The sequence below is a fragment of the Cheilinus undulatus genome, linkage group 24, assembly GCF_018320785.1.
Source record: "Cheilinus undulatus linkage group 24, ASM1832078v1, whole genome shotgun sequence".
Classification (NCBI taxonomy): domain Eukaryota; kingdom Metazoa; phylum Chordata; class Actinopteri; order Labriformes; family Labridae; genus Cheilinus; species Cheilinus undulatus.
This window is the reverse complement of record NC_054888.1, coordinates 5,885,996-5,913,094: the sequence shown is the minus strand read 5'-3', so window position 1 is coordinate 5,913,094 and position 27,099 is coordinate 5,885,996. Positions and strand designations below refer to the sequence as shown.

The 27,099-nt window shown below is 40.3% G+C and overlaps 1 protein-coding gene across 11 annotated transcripts in view; it reads left to right on the top strand.

Annotated features, from left to right (window-relative positions):
• Positions 1-27,099, top strand: part of kcnh7 (potassium channel, voltage gated eag related subfamily H, member 7) — a 245,580-nt gene that overhangs the window by 161,400 nt on the left and 57,081 nt on the right. For all 11 annotated transcript variants that reach the window (XM_041781707.1, XM_041781705.1, XM_041781706.1 and 8 more), the window contains 3 exons: positions 1,958-2,113; positions 15,612-16,091; positions 23,848-24,062. In XM_041781707.1, the coding sequence (XP_041637641.1) occupies positions 1,958-2,113; positions 15,612-16,091; positions 23,848-24,062 (851 nt within the window). The remainder of the gene's footprint in view (positions 1-1,957; positions 2,114-15,611; positions 16,092-23,847; positions 24,063-27,099) is intronic.

The following is a 27,099-nucleotide window of genomic DNA, read 5'->3' as shown; positions in this document are numbered from 1 at the left end:
TAGTTGCTTCTATACACCTTCAGCTGTTTTTCATGGGCACGACTTACTTTTCCAGTCTGTTTTTGCCCTGTCCATACTTTTTTTAACATGTGTTGCTGCCATTAAATTCAAAATGAGCTAAAATTTTTCATGAAATGGTAAAATATCTTAGTTTTAACATCTGATATGTTGTTTGTTCTGTTGTGAAAAATTAAGTGTTTATGACGTTTGCAAATCATTGCATTCTGTGTTAATTGCATTTTATGATGCGCCCCAACTTTTTTTGGAATTGGGGTTTTTTGGGTTTTTTTTTTTTGAGTTCTCACCATTCAGATCTCGGGAGGATGATCTCATTCCAAAACATCTTGTCGTCGCTTTGTGCTGGACAAAAATGAAACCAAAATCCAACTTGGCACATGAAGTTTGCTTTTCTCCCTAGTGCTCACTTGTTTCCATGGAGACGGACATGATGATGATTTTGATTTTAATTTGCAAACAAAGCTGCTTTAAAAAAAGCATCATGATCAGCATTGTTTTTGCTTCTACGTGCCCTTAATGAGATTTTTAAATGAACAAATTACCTGTAGTTCATGGTTGCGGCATTGACACTAAAGTCTGTCCTTTTAATTACTAACAGAAGGTTTTTAGTGGTTAGAAAAATAGTAGAAATTAATGGTTTAAAACACACAATTTGCCTGTTGTGTATTTCTGTTGCTTCTAGAGGCACCTCCACCTGCAGCAGGGGTTTCTTTTACATGTTGTCATGAACAGCAGAGGATGCATCCCCCTCCTTCTACTCTCTCTGACCAATATTAATGGCTCCATCCTCTACCAATGACACTGATGTACTATTAGGGGCAGGTTACTGCTTAGCCCAGCGGAATCAGGGCTCCCCGAAACATAAATCAAGCCCCAGTTGGATGAAGTGGTGTGGTTTTAACGTTGGTGCGCGATAACATTTTAGTACCTTTCAATACAGTATGAGAGAATTATACACAGCTGTTATTTTGAATATGGAAGTCTACATACATGTATCTGTGAGTGAAGTCAGAGCTCTGTCTGTGTCCATGTTCCCCCCCAGAAAAGAAGTGCTGTGGGCCCAAGTGCCTGCTGAGCGAGCTATAAATAGCCTCCTGGTGACAGCAGGACTTAGAGCCCAATGTGAAGGAGAGCATCTTCCAGAGATGTCTGTGTTCATTATTTAAAACTTAATCTACATTTCATTTTCTACACCAGTAATCCTTGGCGTAGCTTCTCTACATTCCCATGTAGCCAGCGCCTGCAATCATAGACGGCTTCTATTTTGCTATTTGAATTGAAGAGTAGGAATAAACATCTCTGTTAACCTCTTGTGTGCTGTTTGATTCATTAGGAGCATTTAGACGTAAGGCATTAGCAAGGTTGCATTGAATTTACCTCCCACAGCGGAGCCGGCAGCAACAATTCAGGTTCTATAGCTGAGACCAATTAGTTTTTCCACAAGAGAAAAGAAGACAAATTTGGTTGCTGTATTTTACCTACGAAGCATAAATTGTGATGAATTGTTGTCAGGCAGGTTTCTGAGCATGGAGGTTACAAGATAATGCTTATCTGGAGTTGGGTGTACTGTATCTGACTGTACTGAACTGTGCAGTCCCCAGCAGCAGCAAGAAGGTCTGCATTTATGAAGTCATTCAGCTCTGGAGGCGCTGCTCTCTGTGGACCTCTTGACCTTTTCTCACCCTCATTTCTCCACCCGGCCTCTTCACACACAGCTTTATCTGGACTAAGATGTTTGAATGTCAAAGAGCGCTAATCGAAAGCTCCAGGGTCAAACTGTACCCTATCTTAAAACTCTATGAAGTTTCTGCATGAAAAGTTGTGAAGTTATAAAAATTTGAATAAGCCTCCTAGATTGATGGGCATAGTGTTTTTCAGGGATTAAAGCAGGAAAGTTTATCACAAACATCTAAACTGGATTTAAATTCCTGCCACCTAGGTTCCAACTTCCTGTGCGCAACTCACATCATCCCTGTGAAGAACGAAGAGGGCGTGGTCATGATGTTCATCCTAAACTTCGACTACATCCTGGATGAAGGCAGCAGCGACTCACTGGAGAGACTCAACCACCACTCGCCATCCAAAGCTGACCAGCGTGAGTACAGACAAAAACAAGACGGATAGCTATTAATGTTTGGAATTTTTCTGATATTTTTATTCCCTACTCCTGACTTTTTTTGGGGGGTTCTTTATATTATTATGTATGTATTTTTGTTATTCTCTGATGTCCTACGTGCACCATAGATAAAAGAAGAAGTAGTCAAAATGACCTAGCATAGTAATGTGACAGTAATTTAACAGCCAGCTGTGACCTTTTGCTCATGACCTTTTCTTGACTTCCACATGAATCTGTCCCATCAGCTGATCCCCTACTGTTTCTGAAGACGTCCACATGACCATTATATTAATCTTACAATTACTGCTCGATGCCATTATGAAAACATTTCTCTCATCCATCGCCTAAAATGTTTTTATAATCGGCAGCTCTGCCAGTGCATAAACAATGAGACTGATGTGGATAAAACTTAAGCCAAGGCCAGTCACGAGAAGGTCTGGAGAAGAGGAAAAATGCTTAGAGAAGCTTATGGTTTATGGTAGCTTTGCTCTTGTTTTAATAAAGAAATGTGGTCAAATTCTGATAAAACTGCCGCTGGCTACATCAATGCTAACTGATCCCCCAGCAGCCATACTGGCTCATACTACACCACCCCTCACTAGCCCCCCCCCCCCCACTCTTACAAACTCATGCCAAAGGAGGTTGGCAGAAAAAGGAGCAAATACACCTTTTCCGCCATAAAAGGCCTTCAGTGTGGTTCTTTGCTGTTTAATTCATGAAGAAATGTGGTGCAATTCTGATAAAACTGCTGCTAACTCCAAGCTAAGTGCCACGCACCAGCCATTGCTATCAGCTTTCAGTACAACTAAACCCTGCCAGTCGCTACCACCTCGTTCTCTTCCAGTGACGCTGATTGGCCCTAACCGTGTTTGGTTCGACATGAACATTCTGGTTTGGAGCTTTTCAAGATGGATTTGCCTGATGACAGACTGGCAAATCCAATCTGCTCTGCACGGTTAGATGCAGTATATAAAGAGTTGTCCACAATTGTTTCATCCTTAGCACAAGACTGCTAACTTCACACAGAGCGCTTGGGTTTTAGCTATGACTGACTCTTCTTGTCCCGACAACCTGTGAGCTCACACACAATCAAGAAACACATGACAATGTATGATGACGGTGTGGATCACACTTGAAGTGTTGCTAGTCTGCAGACCAAGACAGCACAAAATTTTTCTCACCAAGACTGACATGCTGCCAAGTAGGGATGCTCCTAAGAAAATGATTTCAAAATTGCTTAAAGGGGACATGTTATGAAAAAAACACTTTTTCAGGCTTTTCTAACAAAAATATGTGCCCCTGGCCTGTCCACAATCCCCTCAAATATTTAAAAAATCCATTCCCTGTCACCCTCTCTTTCTCCACCTTTCAGAAAATGTGTGCTGAAACAAACCGTTCTCAGATTTTCCCCTCATGACCTCATTTAGGGAGTAAGCACCGCCCCCAGGTTTGGTTGACCCTTCCTGCTTGGTAGAAAGTTCCACCCTCATCTCCTGATCTTCCTCTCAGAAGCCAGCTGAGATGCTGGAAAGCTCAGTGGGTTACCCTGCTGAGTTTGGTCTGGGAGGATGATGGTTCAAATCCCAGTCAGGTCCTTAACTTTGGATAAAAGTGTCTGTAACATTGTAATATCAGGAGCGCCACATCCATTTCCTGAGAGGGGTGTGGTCAGGGGCGGAGTTAGACAGCTAATTAACATTTAAAGACACAGAAACAGCTTGTTCTGAGCAGGGCTGCAACAGAGGGCTTTTTAGACCAACAAAAAAATCCAATACTGGAGTTTTTTTTTGTTTTTTTTTTTTAAGCAACAAACTTCGCAGGCATGTTTTGGGGACCTCTGAGACGAATATAAACTCGTCTTTAAAGGGTGAAATATGTCCCCTTTAACACGAATTTAGATAATCCTAGTCAACCAATGTAAATGTGAGAAAATGCTCAGAAAACAGTCAAAAATAAAGTCATAATATGTTTCACACAGGATCATATCATTTACAGGTAAACAAGCTGCTAATTGTTTGCAAAGTGTGGCTAGCTTTAGCAGTACTAGCACCACCATTCGTCACTTCTCTTTGTCATCTACATTCCTGTGCTGTTTGCTCCAGTCACTATGCCATTTTAACCGAACACAGCCTACACACAACTTAATTTTCATTTTCTAGATCAAAAACCTGCCAAATTACTCAATGATGCAAGCTGAAGTCAGCCCACTGTCAAGTTAAGTCAACTTTTTATATAGCACAATTAAAAAGCGGGTGCTTTACAGGGTAAAATGTTCAAAGCATTAGTCTGAAACATTTGTGCCTGGTTTGAGATTGAATGGGCCAATTAGCATAATTTATGATAAAAGAGTTTGGCGCTGTTTGATTTTAATGCAAGCTGGTAAACAAAGGCAACCAATGAGGCGATAAGTGTGGATGCAGCTTTAGTGGCAGCTTTATCAGACAATATTTCTTTATTACCAGAAGAACAAAGAACCACACTTTTTCTCATCTGGCTTCGGCATAAGTTTGGCCACTGGCTCCACTGATAGTGCTCACTATTGTCATATGTCTTGTTGCTCTAAATTGCCCATAATGAATGTGACAGTCAGAATGTTTGTCCACAAAAGTTTTGCCTTTCACAAACACGGACTGTGAACTTATGCTCAGATAGATATGAAGTATATCCCATGCTGTGGCACAGTGATTTAAAATTTGGTGGCAGCTGAAAGCTTTTCTAATATAATGCCAAGAACTGATAGAAATGTAGGGAAGATAATTACCAAGGAGTGAAAATAGACAGCTTTACTTCTGTTTGCCGTTTGATTCTGGATAGATAAGCTGACCAATAAGTACTGTGTGTAAAACACAGGGGCTGTTAGCTATGCTACAATGCAAACTTCAGCATTGTTTGTTCTATCTTCATCACAATATTGGACAATGTTGTTGCATTGTGAAGCTGCAGTGTATAGATACAGCAATGAAACTGGAAATCCCAACAAGACATCTCCTCTGGCATGTTGACACCACCGTTTAGCAGACACTGATATGTAAGCCTGCCATCATTCTAAAGGTCTGGCCCAATTATAGCTCATAGCCTGCCGGGATGGCCTGATGAACTACTGGAGCAGCGCTGGAGAGCACTCCGCTTCCCGGAGCTGTCGGTGTAATAGCGTATAATGCCATTCCCCTGCGGTGCTCTCCAACATGCTCCTGATGCCTCTCCTCGCTCTTCCTCTGTCTGTGGCATATAAAGCGGAAGCATGGAGGAGCAGAGGTCACCTCTACATGACTGTAATTGGATGAAACCCCCCAACAGGCTGTGCTGCCTCATGGGGAGTGTGGTCAAAGGAGTATAGAAAAGGGTGTCGTCTGCGTATGTGTTTACTTGTCATTGATAAGGCCTTCATCTGTCACTTTCCTGCTTCCTGAGCTAATTGCTCAGCCTGAGCACAAAAGAAGTCCCTGGTGGAGCAGGCCTCTATGAGTTAAAGTCTATCTGAATATCTAAGTGGGCGTCATTGGTCCAGATTTGTTTACAAGGCTGATTTTTGGTGCTGGACACGTCTCTTTCTCACTCTGCCTACATGCAACCTCTGCGATCATTCTGATTACCGTTGGGAGTTTTCTTGGCTTCATTTCATCACACCCCTCTGTTAGCTAACTCCAGAGACTTGGAACTGCGTTTTTTTAAGCAGATGGATAGAGGTCACAAATTCTGAATAACTCTACATATTTAAAAGCACATCAGGCATGTACAAACTGCTACAGATATGAATTGAACTTGGTAAAATCCCCTGTGTTACTATTCTGAGGCCCATTTCTACAGCGTGTGTAAGAGCAGCTGCCTTTAGACGGAGCGAGGTGATGATCCATGTGTTGCATTATGTAGACTCCTTCTGGGGGAATGAGCAGCCACGCATTAAGTGCTGCTTATCGATTGCCTTCTCTGCTCGGCTAGGGCCCATCTATTCTGCGGCCATCTTTGATTGTCCCATTTCGCTTTGACGCGGCTGAGCGGGGCCACTTCCACTGATCCATAAATTGCACACAAACAGAAGAAAAACAAGTTGAAGTTTATGTGTAGAATACAATACCAGACTGGTTCTTTAGATAGGATAGCAGTGAAATAAATATTAGATGACTTAGGTGAGAATAGAAAAATTACATCCAGCTAAATTGAAATACAAAAAATTTGGCATGTTTTTTTTTTTAGAAAAAATAGCTTACTTTACACTCGTGTTTCAGCCCTTTTAAGCTTGTTTTATAACCCACTGTACTTTGGGAACATAAAAGCCCTTAACCTGGAGCTTCACACAGCCTGAACTTGTAAGAAGAAACCTTAAGTCAGAGGTCGAAGCATCTTACCAGTTCCTGCCCCGCTGACCACCTCTGCAGAACAAGCTGCCACACTTGGGCAAGTTGGCAGCTGCTGATCTTTCTTTTTTTCTCTCAGAAGCAACTTTCTCTTTGATATTCTCTGGCTTCTGAACACCGAGAACTGAAGAATTTCTATTTTTGTTCCTTTCCTTTTGAGCAGTTGGCCTTAAACTTTATAAAAGAAAATGTCCTCTTCCAAATATTATTTTCAGCAGCCTGACATGTGCTACATGGTTGAAAAACAAGCCTAAACAAAGAGGAACAATACAACACGGTTACTTTAAAATGATCAACACTTAGTAAGTCATACAGTCACCAATTAACTGCTTATACGGTTATCAGACATAACATTATGACCACTGGCAGCTGTAGAAAATTGACACAGATCTATTCATAACAACAGCATATGTAAGTGGGCAGGATATATAGGCAGCAAGTGAACATGTTGTCAAATCTGACATGTTAGAAGCAGAAAAATTCTCAAGGCTTAGAATGTAAGAGACTTTGGCATAGGCCAAATAGTTAAAACAGAACGATAAGAAGAGCTACTGTAGCTCATTTTGTTGAGAAGGTAATGCTGATCGTGATATACAGGTGCATCTCAAAAAATTTGAATATCATGAAAAGTTCAATATTTTCTGTCACTCTTTTCTGAAAGTGAATCCCATATATTACATAGACTTGTTACACGTAGAGTGAAATAGTTCAAGCCTTTATTTCTTGAAATGTTGATGATTATGGCTTACAGATAAGATGACCCAAAATTCAGTGTCTCAAAAAATTAGAATATCACACAAGATTAATTTAAAAAAAAAAAAAAAAGATATTTGAAACAGAAATGTCAGGCTTCTGAAAAGTATGCTCATTTCTATGCCTTCAATACTTGGTTGGGCCTCCTTTTGCATGAATTACTGCATCAGTGTGGCGTGGCATGGAGGTGATCAGCCTGTGGCACTGCTCAGGTGTAATGGAAGCCCAGGTTGCTTTGATAGCGGCCTTCAGGTTGTCAGCATTGTTGGGTCTGGTGTCTCTCATCTTCCTCTTGACAATACCCCATAGATTCACTGTGGGGTTCAGGTCAGCTTGCCAATCAAGCACAGTAACACCATGGTCATTGAACCGGCTTTTGGTACCGTTGGCAGCGTGGGCAGATGCCAAGTCCTGCTGGAAAATGAAATCAGCATCTCCATAAAGCTTGTCAGCAGAAGGAAGCATGAAGTGCTCTGAAATGTCCTGATAGATGGCTGCGTTGTCTGTAGACCTCAGAAAACACAGTGGACCAACACCAGTAGATGCCGTGGCAGCCCAAATCAACCCTGACTGTGGAAACTTCACACTGGACTTCAAGCAACGTGGATTCTGTGCTTCTCCACTCTTCCTCCAGACTTGGGACCCATAGAGAATCTATGGGTTATTGTCAAGAGGAAGATGAAAGACACCAAACCCAACAATGCACATGACCTGAAGGCCACTATCAAAGCAACCTGGGCTTCCACTACACCTGAGCAGTGCCACAGGCTGATCGCCTCCATGCCACGCCACATTGATGCAGTAATTCATGCAAAAGGAGGCCCAACCAAGTATTGAAGGCATAGAAATGAGCATACTTTTCAGAAGCCTGACATTTCTGTTCCAAATCTTTTTTTTATTTATTTATTTATTTTTTTTATTAATCTTATGTGATATTCTAATTTTTTGAGACACTGAATTTTGGGTCATCTTATCTGTAAGCCATGATCATCAACATTTCAAGAAATAAAGGCTTGAACTATTTCACTCTACGTGTAACAAGTCTATGTAATATATGGGATTCACTTTCAGAAAAGAGTGACAGAAAATATTGAACTTTTTTCATGATATTTTTAATTTTTCAAGATGCACCTGTAAAGGTGTCAGAACAATTAGTATGTTGACAGATTGGGGCTGTTTAAAGGAAGGGGGGGGGAATCTCCCCCAAAATGGAGGATTTAAAACAAGCATATGAATGTATTAATGCTAATGGCATTTTCTTGGCTCTGTTTTTCCTTTTCACTCCTTTTCTATCATTTCAGGCCCCAGTTACAACTGCCTTGCTTCCATAATGCTCTTTAATCAGATGTAAACAATACTGAGCTGATAGCATCTTGGAACAGTGTAGTTAAGCATCATTTTGATCAAGGAAATGGGAAAAAACACTGATTCAGTGTGAAGTTCAGTGTGAAGGTTTATTGAAGGTATTTTTGTTTTTTACTTGAGACTAGTTTGCTAAAATCAACTATAATTTATGTTTAACTTATTTATGTTAAGTCAATTGAGAAAATTTTCGAGAGGCATCTGGCTGCAGACCTCAACTGTGGGGCAGATAGTGATGTACTAACCCTTGTTGGGTTTTTCCTTAGATTAGGGTTTGGGTACCTTACCCATACCTTTATGGTATGGGTACTTAACCCTAACCTTTGGGGTTTGGCTACTTAACCCTAACCTTTTGGGTTAGGGTACCCAACCCTAGGGTTTGGGTATCTAACCCTCTTTGGGTTATCCTTAGTTTGTGGTGTGTTATATTTAAATGTATCCCTCCTCTTTAAATTGTTGATTTTTATTCATAGAATTCTGCTGCTGTGAAAAATAGTCACTGTGAATGCCACTTCCTGCCTTTGGTTCACAAGTTGGTCCGCTTTGCTTTCACACCTCAAACAAACAACACAAGGGTTTGTTTGGAAGCGAACTGAGACCCCTGTTTTTAATCTGACCAGAGTCCACTTGTTTGGGCCGCACCAGAGTTCGGGTGAGCTTTCCAGGAAAATGGACCAGAGTTCGTTACTGGTGTGGATTTAATCTTTAAAGACCTGGAAAGTCACCCACGTTTCAGGCTAGCAAGAAAAGCTTCTGAAAGAGCTACGAAGGCATGACAGCATCTTTAGGACGGAGGGGAAAAAACAAGCAAGTGGCTACAACACGTCTCTTCTTGTGTTGTACGACAACACCGGTCTCAGAGGGTTAATGTAAGAGTCTTTATAACAATCAAACATTCCAAAAGGCTTATTTGCTTAACTGTATACTTCTATTTTTTTAAATGCAGGATTATGGCCTAATGAGGGAAAAAAGCGGTTAAAAAAGTACCAACCACAGCTTGTTTTGAGCAGTGGGAAGCAGCTGGCAAATTTTCAAGTTGATTGAAATAGGTGATGATGGCGGGTACGGTGCTAGAATGTGTCTCACCATTTTATATCAATATATTTGTTGAATTGAGAGAAAGGACACATCCATAATTTTGAATTAAAAAGTGTATTAAAAGAGTGTTACTGTTATATTCATCAAAATTACATTTATAAAGATCTTAAGTCGCTTGTGCAGTTCTCCAAAGTACTGTTCAGCAGAATATTATATCTAGTGAAATCGAATTAGGTGGTGCTGGCGGGCAGCTCAGGTAACTAACCCTAAAATGCCACTCTGTAAGTTATATTTTGTGGAGCTGATAAGATGGAGAATACCTTGTTACCAGTAAATTAGCCACATTAGAGAAAAGCGCTTAATGCGTTTAGGGGATGCCAGAGGGAAAATAATTGCTTTGATTATTCCCTGCATGCAGTAGGAAAAGAGAAATGTTCAAATCAAAACTAAATCACCAGGACCCTGAAGGCAATAAAGGCTATGATTTCTTTGGAGGTCACTGAATGTATGTACATAAAAGATGGGACAATAGGACCTGTATGAATGACTATGATTAAACTGCCTGAAGACACACGTCAGTGGTTTTAACCTGGGCTCAAGTGTGTTTGTATTCCATTCATAGACAACCCAGAGAGTTAATAACAGGCTGGAATACATACAAGGTTGTCTCCATCACTTATCCCCCGCTGACGTACACTGCTGACTGGTTAATTAGAAAAACCCCATAAAATATTGAAATTAAGCAGTGCCAGCTCAGGCACGTTGCAATCGCACTTTAATTTTCTCTCTTTATAAATGAGTGGGGGGACAGAGCAGAATTATCTGTTATTCTCCAGAGCTTCTGAGTAATATGCACTCTGGGATCACAGGTAAACACTCCTTAAGGTAAAAGGCAGGCTGCATGCAAATCAGTCTGTGCCTTTTTATTTTCATTCAGCAGAGACAACAAAAAGACAAAGCCGGTTTTAACCAAAGGGTGATGCTTTATTGTCCTGTGTCTACTTCTCCCTGGACGTCTGAATCACGTTACAGGAAGGACATTTCATTCCCCAACATTGGGATCTGAGGGGAACCAATTAATATTCCATGCAAATATTACTATCTGGTATCATAGCAACTAGGGGCCACTTTGGTTGTGTTGTGAGTTTTTGCAGGCAAAGGAGGAGAGGGAGAGATACACGTGCTCACCACACAGAGTAACAGCACAGAAAGGGCAATATATTACCGCAATGTTCAAGCCTTGCGATATTAAATTAAATGTAGTTACGCAGCATGGATGTATGACTGAAATACGAGCTCATTAAAAGATTTGTGGCATATATATTTATCCTCCGGGGGTGATGATGAGAAATAGCACATGAATGCCAGGAGCTGCCATTCATTATTTTGCAAAGGTGTCACTTAAGAGGAGAGGTAAGTAGTTAAAAATGTGCACATAAATTTGAAAGTAATATTACAGTGTTGTGATAGCAAAAGGCACGATCTTCCTTCAGAGGAGCCTCTCTAGACAGGATTGTGCAGACTCTTTGGCATATAAATTGACTTTGCTGGTTTTGGATCAGCTGCAGACTGATGAATCAGAAGGTATTTTTGATCTGCAGCCTCATTCGCCTCACAGCACCCCACTCACATGAAAAGAACTTTGTTTACGACCCTTTTGCGGAAACAAAAACCCCAATTCGACTCCATTTCATCCTCATTAAGAGGGACGTATTTAGTCATACCAGCCTTGGATGACGCTCTGAATCACAGATGAAATGCAAATGATGATTTCCGGCTTCATCAGCATCTGGCTGGAGAGTTAATTTAAACACACCACACTGACCCGAGCAGACGCCGAGCATTGTGTCTAAAATTAGTTTTCTGTCTCCCTCAGTTTCACTACTGTGCATGTTAAAGGTGCACACTGCTCCCTCCTGAGCATCAAACATTAATTCTATTTCCTATTTTACCACCTGAATACGTCCTCAGCTGCTCTGCTCTTTGGAGATATTGAAGTCGGTTAGTCAAATAAAACGCTCAAGAAAATGCACCAAGGGGATGCAATGATGACATGCTCAGGTCTGCATGAAGGCAATCGGTTTTCCCTCTGCCTCATGGCAGTTAGAACATGCTGAGACTGGTATGTGCGGCATATGTTCAGGCGACTAAATGATTCACAACATACAGGCCACAGTAAGCAGTCCATATGTGACTATCTTGACATGTTTGCAGATATTGTTGGATGCAACCAAATGGGCCTATTTATCTCTGCAATCTTATGATTCTTCGCCTTTTCCCTGCACAGCATCCTGCTAATAAAACATCCCTTCATGTTACCTGTACACGGAGCCATCAGTCACTCATTAAAACCTCGCACGTGATCCGTTAGTGGCTCCTCAGTGTACTCTAATATTTCAGCAAACGTCCTCCCCCATGAATAATTGAAGGAAACTGAAGATTGAACCAGCGCCCAAGGCAGATCGGGCATTTGTTTTGATCTGCCAGGGTCTTTTTAAGAAAGCTGCGCTGGCAGGCTTTGGGATCTATTGGCAAACAAGTAGGAGATATCAGCGGGGATGTTGAAGACTGCAAGCAAGTTCTGCTGCAAACACACCATGAAAACACAACACAAGGTCAGAGGGGGTTGTGTCGAACCCGTCAGCTCATTAAAAGGCAACATAAACTCTGGATTTTGTCTGTCTTTGGCCTATACGCTGTCAAATAACTACAGAACTTTGTCTGTCTGTGATAATTAAGTGACTTAGCTGTCCAATGCCTGAGGAATTATGAGAATGGGTGATGCCAATTTTCTATTTCTTAATAGAGACTGTCAGAGATCCCAAACATGATAGCAAATAACGATAGCCACCTGAACTGAGGCTGAAACTTAGAATCTTGCAAGGTGTCACATGGTTAATGCACCTTTAGGGGAAAGAAACATGGTTAAAGATGGGAAGGAAGAATTGGCAGTAGTTTTGGACTACTTTGATTCAAAATTCGGAAAAAAAAAGACAAAAAATGTGAATGAAGTCGTGGAATTGGCCAGTCAGCTCTCTTCCTATTTGACAGTTATTTGGTTTCTTTTGACAATCCACAGACTCTGCTTCACTGTCGGAACAATTTCACTATGGACTCCGAAGCTGGAAATCTTGCACAGTCTCCCATGGTGAAACATGACTTTAGAAAAAAACAGACTGAAGGAAAAGACAGCATGAATGAGCATAAACAAAGTAAAGAGTAAGCCAGTTAGAAGTCTATCAGCGTTCAGTCACAAGAAGATCCATTACGGCAAAGTGGGTCCACATTACCCACTTTAAGCAAATGCCTCTCCTTTAAGCCTCAATGAAATAGTCATCTTTTCCATTTTGTACAGTTCCGTTACTATTTCCATCCATTCTGTGAAATTTGGGGGCTCATGTTTATCCCATCATCTTGTAATTTAGTTTTTACAAACCATGAGCACTACTTTATAAATTTCCAAGTACTTTAAACTGAAAATCCACAAAGAAAAAAAATGGATCAAGCTGGGATTTTAAATGGTATGAGCATGGTAGATGAATAAGAGGTTGATTTGCTGCAGTTGTGCTTTTGTTTTCCATCAGCTTACTTCTAAATTGATTATCTCTTTATTTCATTTGAACTTAGCTGTTCTTGGTGCCCCCCTCATATAACAGGATATCAGATAATAAACGTGTTTAATATTCACCTTTGTTGATTAGTGCTGGCCTAGAGATGCTACAATTTACCGTTATAGGATTGCAATATTAGCGGTGTTGACAAACATCAGCCATCTGCAAATAATGTGGAATATATATGAGTATCAGCCCTGATATTGCTGATCGGTGCATCTCAACGCTTCTCTGAAGCCGATCCAATTTCTCTTTCTCAGAGCACTAGAAAATCTGGCAAGATAATCTATAGAACCAACAAAAACACCTGATTTGTCTTAGGATGGAAGGCCCAAAATCTGCTAAATTATCTTGTGTACTGTATTATTGAAATTGAGTGTAATCTATTTTTCAAAAAAGCTTACTTTATGACATTAAGAAATCAAGAGACCTATGATTCCTATGTAAAGAGAAAATAGTCTGTGACTATAACCTTCTGAGACCGGCGTATACAACAACAAGAGACGTGTTATTCAAAGTTAAATAACCTTTGAACCGTAAGTCATAGCCACTTGTTTTTCCTCTGAAGGCCCTCTGTTGTGTCGTTCTAATGACCCCAACTATGCTTTCGTAACTCTTATCAAACTTTTTTTCGACCAAGCCTGGAACTTAACCTGACACGCCAGATGGATTTGTTTCACACATCCAACTGGGAAAGCTTCAATAGGAAACGTTTGAGAAAAGGCAGAGGCTTTGAAAAAACTCGGAGTATGATTGGGTGAATGTTCTGTCTGTCACATCTCTACGGGCCAATCAGAGCAACAAAGCACGTGACGTAGCTGCTATCAAGCTGTGCTTGCGCAGCTACTGAGGTATAATGCGAAAGATGGCAACTATAGACATGTAAGTACTTGACTTTTGTCGATTTTGAAAAGAAAACAACTCACTGCTGTTCTTTGTTCTTCTTTTAATGAAGAAATGTCAAGTTCTGATAAAACTGGCACTTTACCACATCTCTTCCTCCATAACTGCACCAGCTCCTGCTGCTGCTTGTTTACGTCACGACTCTGCTGCACCTGAAAGTACTGCCCTTCGTAGCTGATTGGTCCTGTCACTTTCTAACTGGGCCCAAAGGTTCAGATAGGAGCTTTGCAAGATGGATTTGCCAGTGAAAAACAAGGAAACGGATGTATCCATCTGCTTTGCAAGGTTACCTGGAACTAAGTCTTTAAAGAGAATATCCACACCAGTAACTCTGATGTTGAACGTCTTTTTATCCATTTATAATCCATTTTCAATCATTCTTGCAGTTAGTGGCTAATGCCGCCCGCCATATTGTCTGTTTATATCCACTTCATGCTGTTTATCACTTTATGCTTTGCCGTAAAGTGCGTGTTCAAACACTTGAAAACTGGGGGAGAGAGGCTGAATGGCTCACAATGAAGAGAAAAAGACACAGAGAGGCTGTGATGTGTCCCCCTGTGTCACTGCAGACAGGAACTGCTTTGAATAATGATAAATTGGAATTATAAATTCCAAAATGCGCAAGGACTTTTTTTTAATAAAATTGTGAATTTCCATTCACTTTTTGGTCCTAAAGAGATAAGACAAGTTTGTGCAAAAAAATACTTTAATAATGTTTACTGTGTGTGATACATAAAAATCTTTGAGTTTTAATTTCCGGTAATGTTTTTTCTTTATAGTCCCACACCTTTTATTGATTCTAGTGACATTGCCGCTGCACACGTATTCTTAAAGCTCAGGTTGTCCTGAAAAGAAGGATGTTTAGAGCTTGACTGTACCACAGCGTGGATGCTTGACAAGCTTTTAAAGGCTTAAAGTCCAGGCGAGACACAATGGTTTAAACAATATTTGAGGGCTCAGAGGGTTAAGTATAATTTAACTAGAAGCCAGAGATCACTATGTGCACAGTTTCACCCAGGAACTTTACCATTAACCGTAGAGAGTAGCAGGTTTAATGCAACTCCAGAAGGAGATTCCATTTCTGTTTAACTGTCTAATTTATGATGCCTGAAGGGATGTACATTTGAGGAAAATGTCTTCCATTAAGGCTGACTTCTTTGGTTGGATGAATATGAAAAGATGAGTTTTTCTTCAGAACAGGAAACTGTTTTATAGCAGACTTTATCTGCAAAGGTTGGGAGAAAAAAGACAATGTATTGTTTAATACTGAGCTGGAAAAGAAACATGCAACCTTGTAACTGCATGTAATGATGGATGAATGGAATGAATTGCTTTAACACTGCAGCAATTTCTCTGGTATCAAGTAAACCCATCATGGTAGGGTCATTTCAGTGCAAGACTCAAAAACAAAGAACAATCACCCAGTCACTCTTGTTTCTGTTATTCCTCTCTCAGGCAAAGGGAGATTCTTCCGCTTCCGATTCCCAGCCTTACCGCTCCTGGGCATCAGCAAGCAGTCCCTCCCACAGGAAGACCCTGACGCTGTCATGGTGGACTCCCCTCGCCACAGCGATGGATCAGTAGCCACGCGTGACTACCAGCTTCCCAACACCCGTGAAAGCTGCAGTCCCTCCTATGCCAACGACACCCGCGCCCTCATCGCTCCCAGCCATTGCTCCACGCCTGTATCCGGGCCTTTGGACCACTCATCTCCTAAGGGCCCGTGGGATCGGACGTACCCAGAGCAGGCCACTGCTCCAACCTCGCAGCAGAGCCGGGAGGACACGCTTATCGCCGCGCCGTCAATCCCAGGACTTACTCCAACAGCGTCCAGAGAGAGCGTGTGCAGCATTCGTAGAGCGTCTTCGGTTCATGACATGGAGGGATTTGGGTCAAACTCCAAGATGGCATTCAGGGACAGACATGCAAGTGAAGGTAGGAATCTCCTTCCTTTTCTCAAACATAAACCAAACTTTTGATTAACAAGCAAATGATCCACTTGTTTCCGTCTCACTTTGTGTTCAAAGTATTTTTGTTGTGTGTTTTGGATATTTGTATGGATTTACGGGCTTTATTCTTCATCTGCTGAGAAACATCTCTGTATTTATCTCAGATCTTGTTTAAGAAAACAAATGTATGATCCGATATCCAAAACTAACGCCTACAAGCCCCTGGAAGACTGGCAACAATTGAAGTGGGACACCCTCTCATATCTACAGATATATTGGTCAAAGGCAATAAGATTTCACAAAAAACATGGCAAACTGTGTGCTCAAGACCTGTCTGGCAAATAATTCTCGTCCTGTTTTTGGTAAATATATACAAGAAGAAAACAAACAATCAAGGGAAATGGAGGCTTATTTCCATACTTATGCTTTATCTACACTGATAAGAGCTGTAATGATAGTATTTACCAGTCCTAAAGGTTAGCTGGAAAGATCTGACATTTTTACTTTAGAGAACTCTGCATACCTACTTAAGTACAAATTATGTAGAAACATGAACTAAAGAAAACTCAGGCCTTAGTAAATGAGGAAAAGGTGATAAGAGAAGCAGACAAATTTACTAGCACAGGTGAAACTGGAGGACACGATGACTTAGCTGCCCTGCACTAGCATTAGTGCTATCTATGCTAAAATAAGTGCAGGACACACAGCCATGAAAAAGAACTGAACGGTGTCTGTGAGTCAGAAGGTTACCCCCCTAAAATTAGACCCCTTTTTTCTGTCATGACACTGTTTTGTTTGCAAGGTAGCATTAAACTATAGTGTCAGATGCAGTTAGAACTCAGTGACAGCAGCCTTTTATGTGTAGTGCATTGCGTCTCCTAGGAATTTCCTACTTTCTATTTTTATGTTTTTCCAAACCCCTTTAGGTGCTAAAGAAAGAGCAAGTTTACATCATTGAACTTCCCTGTTTGCACGAGCCAAGGTCAGATATCTTATAATATGAAATATGCTTAGTACAAGAGCAATTAATGAGAACAAGGACTGTATAAGACAGCAATTACTAAAGTTTATGACCATTTTACCAGCAAGTAGTGATTAAGGAAAAACGTTTTAAACCTGGCAGAGAAATGGTGGCATACATAGAGTAAAAGCCTCCGTCTGAAGCCTGGTGGTGAGGAGTCAAACAGCACTTACATGTAAGATACCACAGGTGATGTCCATCTAGCCTCACTTGATGCGATGGCAAAATCCATGTCTTTTGGAGACCATGGTCTTTTTGCTCAGCTCAGTAATATGAGTCAATATTGTGGCTCCCACACAGCTCTTCATTTGGTACCCGTTTGGATTTTTATACGAAATAATGACCGAAATGGAAGAAGGAAAACATAGAACAGGCTCGTTCTTGAACAACACATAGTTAGGGGAGAACAGGGTTGGTTGTCACACTTTTTACTCTAGTGTGAATTGCTAATCATCAAAAAATCTGTCAATAATCATTAATACATTAACTTTCAGCTTAAGGTGTTGGCTTGCAATGTGTATCCTTCTCATTTTCCAGCTTATTGAAATAAGGAGGTAATTAACAGGGTCGGTTGTCACACACTATGGGGCTGTTTGGGCATGTTATTTCAGTGGGGAAAGAATTTAAAAAGAAGGCAGAACTAAATTTGAAACTTTAATTGTATTCCTCCCCCGGGACGGCTGGGAATTGAGCTATAGTTATATACATGTTCACGTCTTGTCACATGTGGCACCTGACCCCAACTGGAATTTCTTGCTAGCATCAAGGCTAACAATGTCTAACAGTTAGCTAGCTTACAACAATCTAAACTATAGCTGTCCATTCACACTTTTTAAGGGTAACAGTTGTTTTGTTATTAACCCATTGTCTTAAAGCCTGAGCCTGAGGAGCTGAATATTTGCAATTTGACTTGAGGAACAAAAAAGTCCTCTCACCTCAAGTTCAGCTGTCCTACTCCTACTCAGAGAAGGCTATGTAGGTGAGCTCCAACCAGATTTTGGGAGACAACGCCCACTGGTGGCAAGATTTAATGAATGTGACAACCAACCTGTGTGACAACCAACCCTGTTCTCTCCTACCTGGTTGCTTACCCCACAAGGTTTAGTTATAGCATGAAACAGTTTTAAACAAACACATTTATGATTTAAAAAAACCGAGAAAAGCTGTTTAAGATGTGCAGCTAGCCTCTTAGCTCAGTTTGAGACTCCTTTAGACTCTCATCTTTATCTTGCAAGACGTGTGCTAGGAGGACTGCAGGACTAAGTATTATGTGATATCAATCAACTCCATCCCAGATAAATTGGGTAACCTGTTGGAAAAACACTTTCCTATAAATTGTAAGTTCCATACCTAATGTATGTAGAAACTTTGCAATGATAATTGCAGCGTGCATACCATTCAGGGCTTTACTGCACTAACTTCTTCCATTCCCATTGGTGCTGCCCTCCATTTGACATTTGTGTGTCATCAGGATCATGTGACTGCAAAAAAAAAAAAAAAACTATAAGCAACCAGATAAAGCAGATATGGAAGTCTCCAATGTAAATCCACTTAGATTGGACACCATTTAGATAGTCAAACTTTTCAGCACCAGCTAAGTAAAACAAGGGATAAAAAGATGTGTTCAGATTATTGATTCTTGCGTGTTTGACTAAAAAATATGGGGATTGGATCTTCTAGAGTTCACAGTAGGTTTCAGTAGCTCTGACAGACATTTTTTCCTGAGTGGTGTCAGCAATAACAAGGACTCAGATATTGCCAAGATGTTTACATGGACCAATGAGAGAATTTGTTCATGGTGACAAACACCCTCTATAATTTGTCTATATATTAATTATCAAATGCCCTGCGGGGATGGAGGATGTGGCGTGCCAGTCTCTTAATCAGCATTACATTGAGTCACCATCTGCACTGTGTGTTATCGATCTTCCCTCGAGTCTAAATCACTCATTAGCCTTTTGGCCTCTCATTTGCTGGATTGTAGCAGTGGCCCAGACTGGCCCGGTTTCCTCCAGGCCAACCAGCCCACCCCCTATCCCCCTTTTTATCTGGAAGCCTTATTCAAATTACTCCCAGCAGCCGACACAGTAATATGTCTACTTCATGGTAATGAATTGTTCATGGGGCAGTAGTGGGGCTTTAATGCCAGCCCCAATTTGTCATCATGGTAAAGCAGGAATTCTTTTCTCACCTCCCCTCCTCCTTCTTCCTTCTTCTTCAACGCCGTCACAGACAATGGTCGCAATATCAAAGGTAACAAACAGCGCCCTGCATCTCGTGCTGTTTGACTTCTAACAAACACTCCATGTTTTCTGCACAAAGCCTGCTTGTTGCATGAGTTTTTCGAAACGACTGAGGTTTATGTTGAATGCAAGTTTACGCTTTGGTGGATGACTTGACAGTGTGTTTGTAAGGAGTCTCCAAACACTGGCACAACACTAAATGACTCAGTCTCAGTGTACATGACCCGCTGATCCCGGGCCAGTCGCCCAAGGGGAGACGGGTTGGTATTAAAAAAACACAACAGAAACACACTGACCTCTGCACGCGCATGCATGAAGCAACACATTACATCTCTCTCTGCTTTAGTTCATTGAAAAAAATCAATGAAGCATTACAAGACGAAACCTCCCACTGTCTGTAACCTCTCTTTTCTTCTGTGCAACCTCTGGTTCCTCGTTGCCGTGTCTTAGTGAATGAAAAGAAACCCGACTGTGTTTCCATTTGAATTCTTTATGCACACCCGTGTCCTTTTCTCATACTGATTTAAATTGCAATGAAACTGAAGCAGTGCTTATGCTGCATGCAATTCTCACTATCTAACAGACAAGACTCCATGCTTTAATGTTTTTATGTGTTTAGATTTAAATGAGAAGTCCCTGTATTTAGGTGCATATGAATGTTATTGTTACAAGCATTAGGGATGGGTATCTTTAGGATTTTATTTAATCACAAACTGATACACCTATAACAGCATGGGCAAAAATATCCACGTATACTGTCTTCCTTACTTGTGTGATACAATTATCACATTTCTGCTACCAAATGTATTTAGATATTTTTATTTTTAAAGTGTTAAAAAATTTCTTATTGTTCCATATGAGGCTTTGTCATGGTTTTCTAAATCATCAGTGTGCAAAACAAGCATTTATTTGTACAATCTGCACAAAGTTTCCGAGATCAAACACAGCATCCTAAACTGAGGTTCAAACAGGGAAGAGATCCATACTGCGATCAGTAGATGAAAGTGCGGCGAGGCAGGCACTGTTTAAACCATTACAGCTGAAATTTTTTTGCTTTTCATTGTTTTCTCGAATTATTTATAAGCCTTTCCACCTCACAGGGAAACGTCAGGATAATGGAATCATGAATGAAACTTAATAATATCAGTGCCTTTTTATGGAGGGAGGCAGTGAAGTCTGAGAGGTCTGAACATTGATCAGTATAAGAAAATGTTGAGAAAAGTTTTGTTTGTTTTTTTATCATTAACTTAAAAATTTGTCTTAAATGGAATGATAAAACCCTGATAAAACTGAGATTCTTTTCTGGCAATAAAAAAAATTGTGATACGATAGAAAGAGGCTTTAAAGTTCTGAAATGTCAGTCTATCGATGATATTATATGGGGAAAAGTTCTTCAAACTAGTCTAACTCGACACTAAAAAAAACTTCAGTCAGTTGAGTCAGTGCTCTTTGTTTTTAGCTGTGTCTCTGTAGTGACAACTGTGGTTTTAACTATTCATGACAGGCTGTGAGCTTCTTAAACTGAGTCCAAATAAACATAAACCACAAACATACAGTGATGAAAGCAGAGAAGGCTGATTAAAACAGAAGGCAGTTTGATGTTAGAAGGTGTCAGAGCAGTCAGCCCTATTTGTAAGCTGCTTCAGTGCTCTCTGCTCCTATAGTGGGTGTCAGCCAAGTCAGCTGAAGACCTTTTGAGCTAGACAGTAGCAACAATACGTTAAACCTGCTCTGTAACTGATTACTGTGATTGACTCTTGGCTAACAGAGCTGTCAGCAGCCTGGCATCAGGGACACCGTACCGGGATTTCAGAATGGAAAATGAGCATGAGATACACTTCTCAGTAGGATGAAGACATCAAATTGGTGAATGTAAAAAAAAAAAAAAAAATCTTTGTGAAGACAGCTGCTTATGTTAGGCTGCAGTGAGTCAGGTTAGTTGAATGTTGGATTGACTCTGTGCTAACTTCGAGTCAACTACCTGCCGTTTTTTATTTAGCTGCATTTTTCAATGAATGTATAACTACAAACATTTTTTTGGATATATGTTTGCTCTGTCTGCCATGAAGCCAAATTTTGATAACAGGGAATTAACTGATATGAAGCAGCCAAAGCAATAAATCAATTTAAAAACAAAGCTGAAAGTTGCCAAAGCTGAAGGTGTTCTTATCTCTTTAATCTAAACATTCAACATTATAAGGAAAGTGGCTGTTCTGCTACCTCACCAAATCAGTTTGTTAGCTATGCTAAGGCACCGACTAAACTGTGTTTACCTTTTGTGTGCCAGCAGGTAGAAGGGAAACAGAAAGAGGGATGAAGCTTTGAGGACAGACGGTTAGGGGAAGTATGGCCTTTTATTCTCAGTTATTGATTACTTCTATGAAAAAATTAACTGATAAGGGAAAACTTGAATTGAAAAACTAGTGCATCATCCATCTTTTTTACCAAACAAAATAATCTTGTGGCAAATCACCAGTGCCGTCTGACAACATCAAAAGTATCACTCCAATTATTTTTAATGAACAAACCCACATAGCAAGCAACCAGATGCAACATGCGGCACTTTATGCCACTGCTCTGTTCACAACCAGGCTGCCACCAGCTGGCTTCACTAAATGTAATCGTTAAAATGCCTTTCAGACCAGCGCTGTCGTACATGACAAGAAGTAACACAGCTCATCAAAAGTTAAATAACTTTTGAACCATAAATCGTTTCCTCTTCCTTGTTTTTCCTCTTGAAGCTAGCCGTTTTGCTTTCCCATCGACACTATTGATGCCTTTGAATCTCTTGCGGCAGCATTTTCAGTGAGCCTGGTACTCATGTGACTTTTTGGGGACTTTAATGATTAAATCCACACCAGTAAACCTGATATTGAACGTCTTTTTATCCATTTAATCCGATTATGATCATTTATTACCGCTAGCTTGAATGCTAACTGTCATATTTTTAACTCTTTGTAAGGATCTGTCAGCCAATGGCAGGCTGATCCATTATCATGTCACGCTGCCTGAATAGAGCATAATGGAGAGAAAGAGAGAGCCTGTGATGCACCCCCTGTGTAACTGTTATTTAATATTTGGCAGTAAAACTCAGTAATCAGTAGAAAAACGACTTTAGGGTCACAGAGATGCTGTAGATTATATACTTCAGCCAATCACTTATCAGTTAGGGCAGCAAAGAAATCTAATCAGGCAATCACAATAAAGACATTACAATAATCTCAATATTTTGCAGTAAACTTAAATGTATATGTTTTTGTATGTAAAAATGAATACTTTTTCACTCTGAATACAAACTATTAATATCACATTTAGTATTGGGTATCTAAGCAGTGCTTTAACACCATTGTGTTGCAGCCTGATTAAGTTTAAGTTAGCATTTTACTACATTCAGAAAAGTTCCAATTAAATGCATACTTTTTTTTTTATCACAATGAGCATCATAACTACAATATTAAACATTACTGTCAAACATCTTGTATATTTTGATGACATTGTGCAGGTCTTTTACCTGCTCTTGATACCCATCCCTAATAAGCATAATAGATTTACTCACAAAGCTGCCAAAATGCTCTTTTTCTTCTGCTTTAATGTGATATTTGAAGTGATGTTTTGCACCCATATCTGCTGAGCCTACTATACAAACCTCCCTTCCATATCCCCACTTTCCCCTTTACCTCCTGTTTCTTCTCTCTCCTGGTTTGCTAGTGTCTCGCTCCTGGATGGCTGGGGGTATGGCTTCAGCTTTTCCCTTTTTTCAGTTATTTTTTATGACTGCAGAGATGTCTCCGTACTGTGGCATGTATTGAAGCTGTGCATGCAATCTTTCATCCTCAGCTGTCTGTTTCTCTGTCCTTGACTCTCAATCACTGTACTGTACTTTGTGAAAAGAGGGAGGGAAAAAACTCAAGCCCGAGCTGAACCAGCAATTCTCTCTTTTTCACTTTTTATCACCCTCATTGGGCCACATGTCAGTGTGTGTCACAGTGCTGTCACATATTGTCACAGTGTTGAATGCTTTCACGCGAAGACAGGGAGATAATTTGCGAGAGCAAGTTTTTATTATGCTAGAGAACATTGCGTGGTGTGACAAGGGAACATTGAGTGAATTTAACACACTGGTCACGTCCATCAGGCAGAGATGGTTTGACTGGGTGCGTGAAGTTGCATTCTTTGATTGTGCATTGAATCATTCTTTTCTTTCACCAACAGTGTTCTTCATTATCTTTTAATGAGCGACTTTGAAAGACCTGTTCACCTTAGACGGGTCAATCACGCTGTAGAGTATCTGTTGTATTCTCGGTGTTGTGTTGTTGTTGAACTCACTCCAGAAGTAAGGGCCACTCCATGCTCACTACTCATGTCACAACAATCACAAATGATAGGGCCTCTGATGTCCACGAATCACACCAACAATAGAGCCAGCACAGTAGAAAAAGTGTCATGTTTTACCCACAACACCCTCCTGTCACTTCCAGGGCCGCTCAGTCAGATCAAATCCAGCCTGCTGGGCTCCACCTCTGACTCCAACCTCAACAAGTACAGCACCATCAACAAGATCCCCCTCATCACACTCAACTTCTCCGAGGCCAACAACGAGAAGAAGTGCCCGTCCCCTCCATCCTCTGAGAAAACCATCATCGCCCCCAAAGTCAAAGACCGAACGCACAATGTCACAGACAAGGTCACACAGGTAAGAAGAGAAAGTAAAACACTGAAAATCACTATTCAAGGGAGGGAAAAGTGCTTTTAGTTGCCATTTGGCTGAAATTTTAATCCCAGATCTAACATAAGTCCATCTATCCCAGCTGTATCTGAGATGTTTGATTGCTGCTGCGGGCGGCGGGAATAAACTTTCAATTATTTCTCTAAATGAGTCTCTAAATGAGGCATATAAAGAAATTAGTTTTGGAATTAGGCTCTATGATTTTGTTAATTATTCCAAGGACATCATCATTATTTTTATTATAGCGCTGCTTTTTTCAACCGTAGCTTCTTGGTAATTGACTGATCATCATGCTGCTTCGCTTGGGTTCCGTTCAGGTCAGCCACACTCTGTTTTAATTTTCCATGGATGGCCTGTATCTGGGTCTGGCCTAGCCTGGCTTCTGCAGAAAGGAATGAGTGGATGTCAGGTTCTGGAGGGGTTATGGATTCAATGTTAGTTGTAGCTGTTTATGCTCTGCTCTTACCTTTGCTGTGTTTTAAAAATAGGATCATAGGATAGGATCTCTCCTATGTTATTTCATCTTTTGAATGGTGTTTTTTCTGTTGAAAAGGAAGGCTAAGTGGAGGAGGACCATTATAAAACATATTTAGTTAAATTGAAGGTATCAGTGTTTCTCAGAGAATTGTTCTGGTATTTATGAGTATAAGGTTTGCACTAATATTGATTGTGCCTTATTTTCTATCTCACCAGAGCCATAAACGAGAGCCGTCAAGCCATTAAGAAATTCAAAGAAGGGTTCCGTTGATTACTGGCCTGACCATTTATTGAGGCTAATGTTTAAATCCCTGTCAACATTTTATTTTACCAGTAATTGATCATGTTATTTCAAATCAAAAGGTGCACTATGTTGGTTCCAATATGAAGTGTGTCTTCTCTTCTGGCTTTATTTTACTCTTCACATCTTCACAGCCTCAGCTAATGTCCTTCGTACGACACAATCTGATTGGCTAGATGTCCCATGAGTACTAGCCAATCAACACTTAAGCCTGACTACTACTAACACAGTGAGCGTGTGGCATCGCTTCCTGTTTTTCTGCTGCTACCGCCACTTTAGCCTGGGCTAAATTGATTTTTGTCCTTCAATTCTGGCAGCCTGAAAGGACAATACAGGCAGAAAATATACATGGACTTACATGTTCAATGACATGCTTGTGTCCTATGTTAACATGAAACTTGGTCTGTAAAGATGTTTTTGATTGAAATAGCTTTGATTTTAGAGAAATTACCTCAAAACAGATTTCTGTTTTCAGTCCTTCAGAAACTATTGAGTGATTTGAAACTCTGTTTTGCAGAATAATTTGAAACACTGCATTATTTTGCAAAAGAAAATCCCAGTGTCATCATTGGTAATTTTATAGAATAAAATCCAGATAACAATATAAATGTTTAGGAATCAAAGTCCTGCCAATTATATTGACTGTGTAGGGAAAATAAAGTACATGCATAATAATTTGGAACACGGTTAATTTGGAAAAAAGGAACTGTTGAGTAGATTGAAGACAATGGCATGAACACAGTCATGGAAAAAGGGAGTTGTTATGGATTAACAAGGAAATAAGGGGACAGGTAAAGCATAAATGTTTGCCACATAAGATGCAGATGACTTTTGACTTGTCCACTGAGCTGTCAATGAGGGTTTTTAAACTGAAATGAGACATGAAGGAGCATTAAGGACTTAATGTCATTATTGGGGCTGCAGGGAGACGCTGCAGTTGCATTACCAAAGTGTGATGAAAGGGAGTATAAAGCATGTGATCTTAATCTGACCTTTAATGCAATAATGCAAACAGCCTAACCATAAACATCATAAATAAAATTGAAATAATCTTCTGAAATCTCATAGCAGGTTACATTTTTGTATTTTTTTAAAAGTCTCAAAATTGACAAAAGACATACAAGATGACGCACCTTTTTTATTTCCTATTTGTTTTGATGTTGAGGACCGTTGTCAGGGTTTAACTGCTGTTTAACTTAACTACTGTCACTCTGTTTAACATTATAGTACACCAGCTGCTTACCAATCATAAATCCATCAGCCTTTTCATTGAGTTTAGAAGGAAGGAGTTTGGAAAATCACAAAGTATGTTTCAAGAGATTAAAGAAAATACAGCTCAAGGTTAACCTTGCAAAGCAGATGGATATGCCCGTTTCTGTGTTTCTTACTGGCGAATCCATCTTGCAAAGTTCCCATCCGAACCGTTTTGGCCCGGTTAGAAATTGACAGGACCAATCAGCGGCGAGTGGCAGTACTTTCAGGCGCAGCAGAGTCGTGATGTAAACAAGCAGCAGCAAGAGCTGGTGCAGTTATGGTGGAAGAGATTAGCCTGGGTGCTGCTAAAGCGCCAGTTTTATCAGAACTTTATGACATTTCTTCATTAAAAGAAGAACAAAAAACAACTCACTGTTGTTATTTGTTCATTAAAAGAAAAACAAAGAACAGCAGGGAGTTATTTTCTTTTCAAAAATGGCAAAAGTCGAGTTCTTACGTCTATAGTCGCCATGTTTCGCATTATTCCTCAGTAGCTGCACAGCTCGATAGCGGCTATGCCAAGTGTTTTGTAGCTCTGATTGACCCGTAGAGATGTGACAGACATTCATCCAATCACACTCCAAGTTTTTTTCAAAGGCTCTGCCTTTTCTCAAACGTTTCCTATTGAAGCTTTCCCAGATGGATGTGTGAAACACATCCATCTGGTGTGTCAGGTTAGATCAAGGTGGCTTATTGATTGTTCTTTGTGACTGCACAAATGCTTTCCTAGCCATGTTAATGTCTCTGAAAGCAAATATTTTGCACTGAAATTCTCTAAAAATAGGAAGATAAATACTTTTAATCAGTATCAAATCATAAGGAAAGGCCAAACATTAATCAAACCATGACCAGAAAACCTTCTTTAAACACGTTTAAACCTAAAACAGAACCAGACAAATTAGTGAAAAGCCATCTGCCCCCATTTCTCACTTCATAAAATTTTCATCTTTGTCAAAATTCACAGCAGATTTA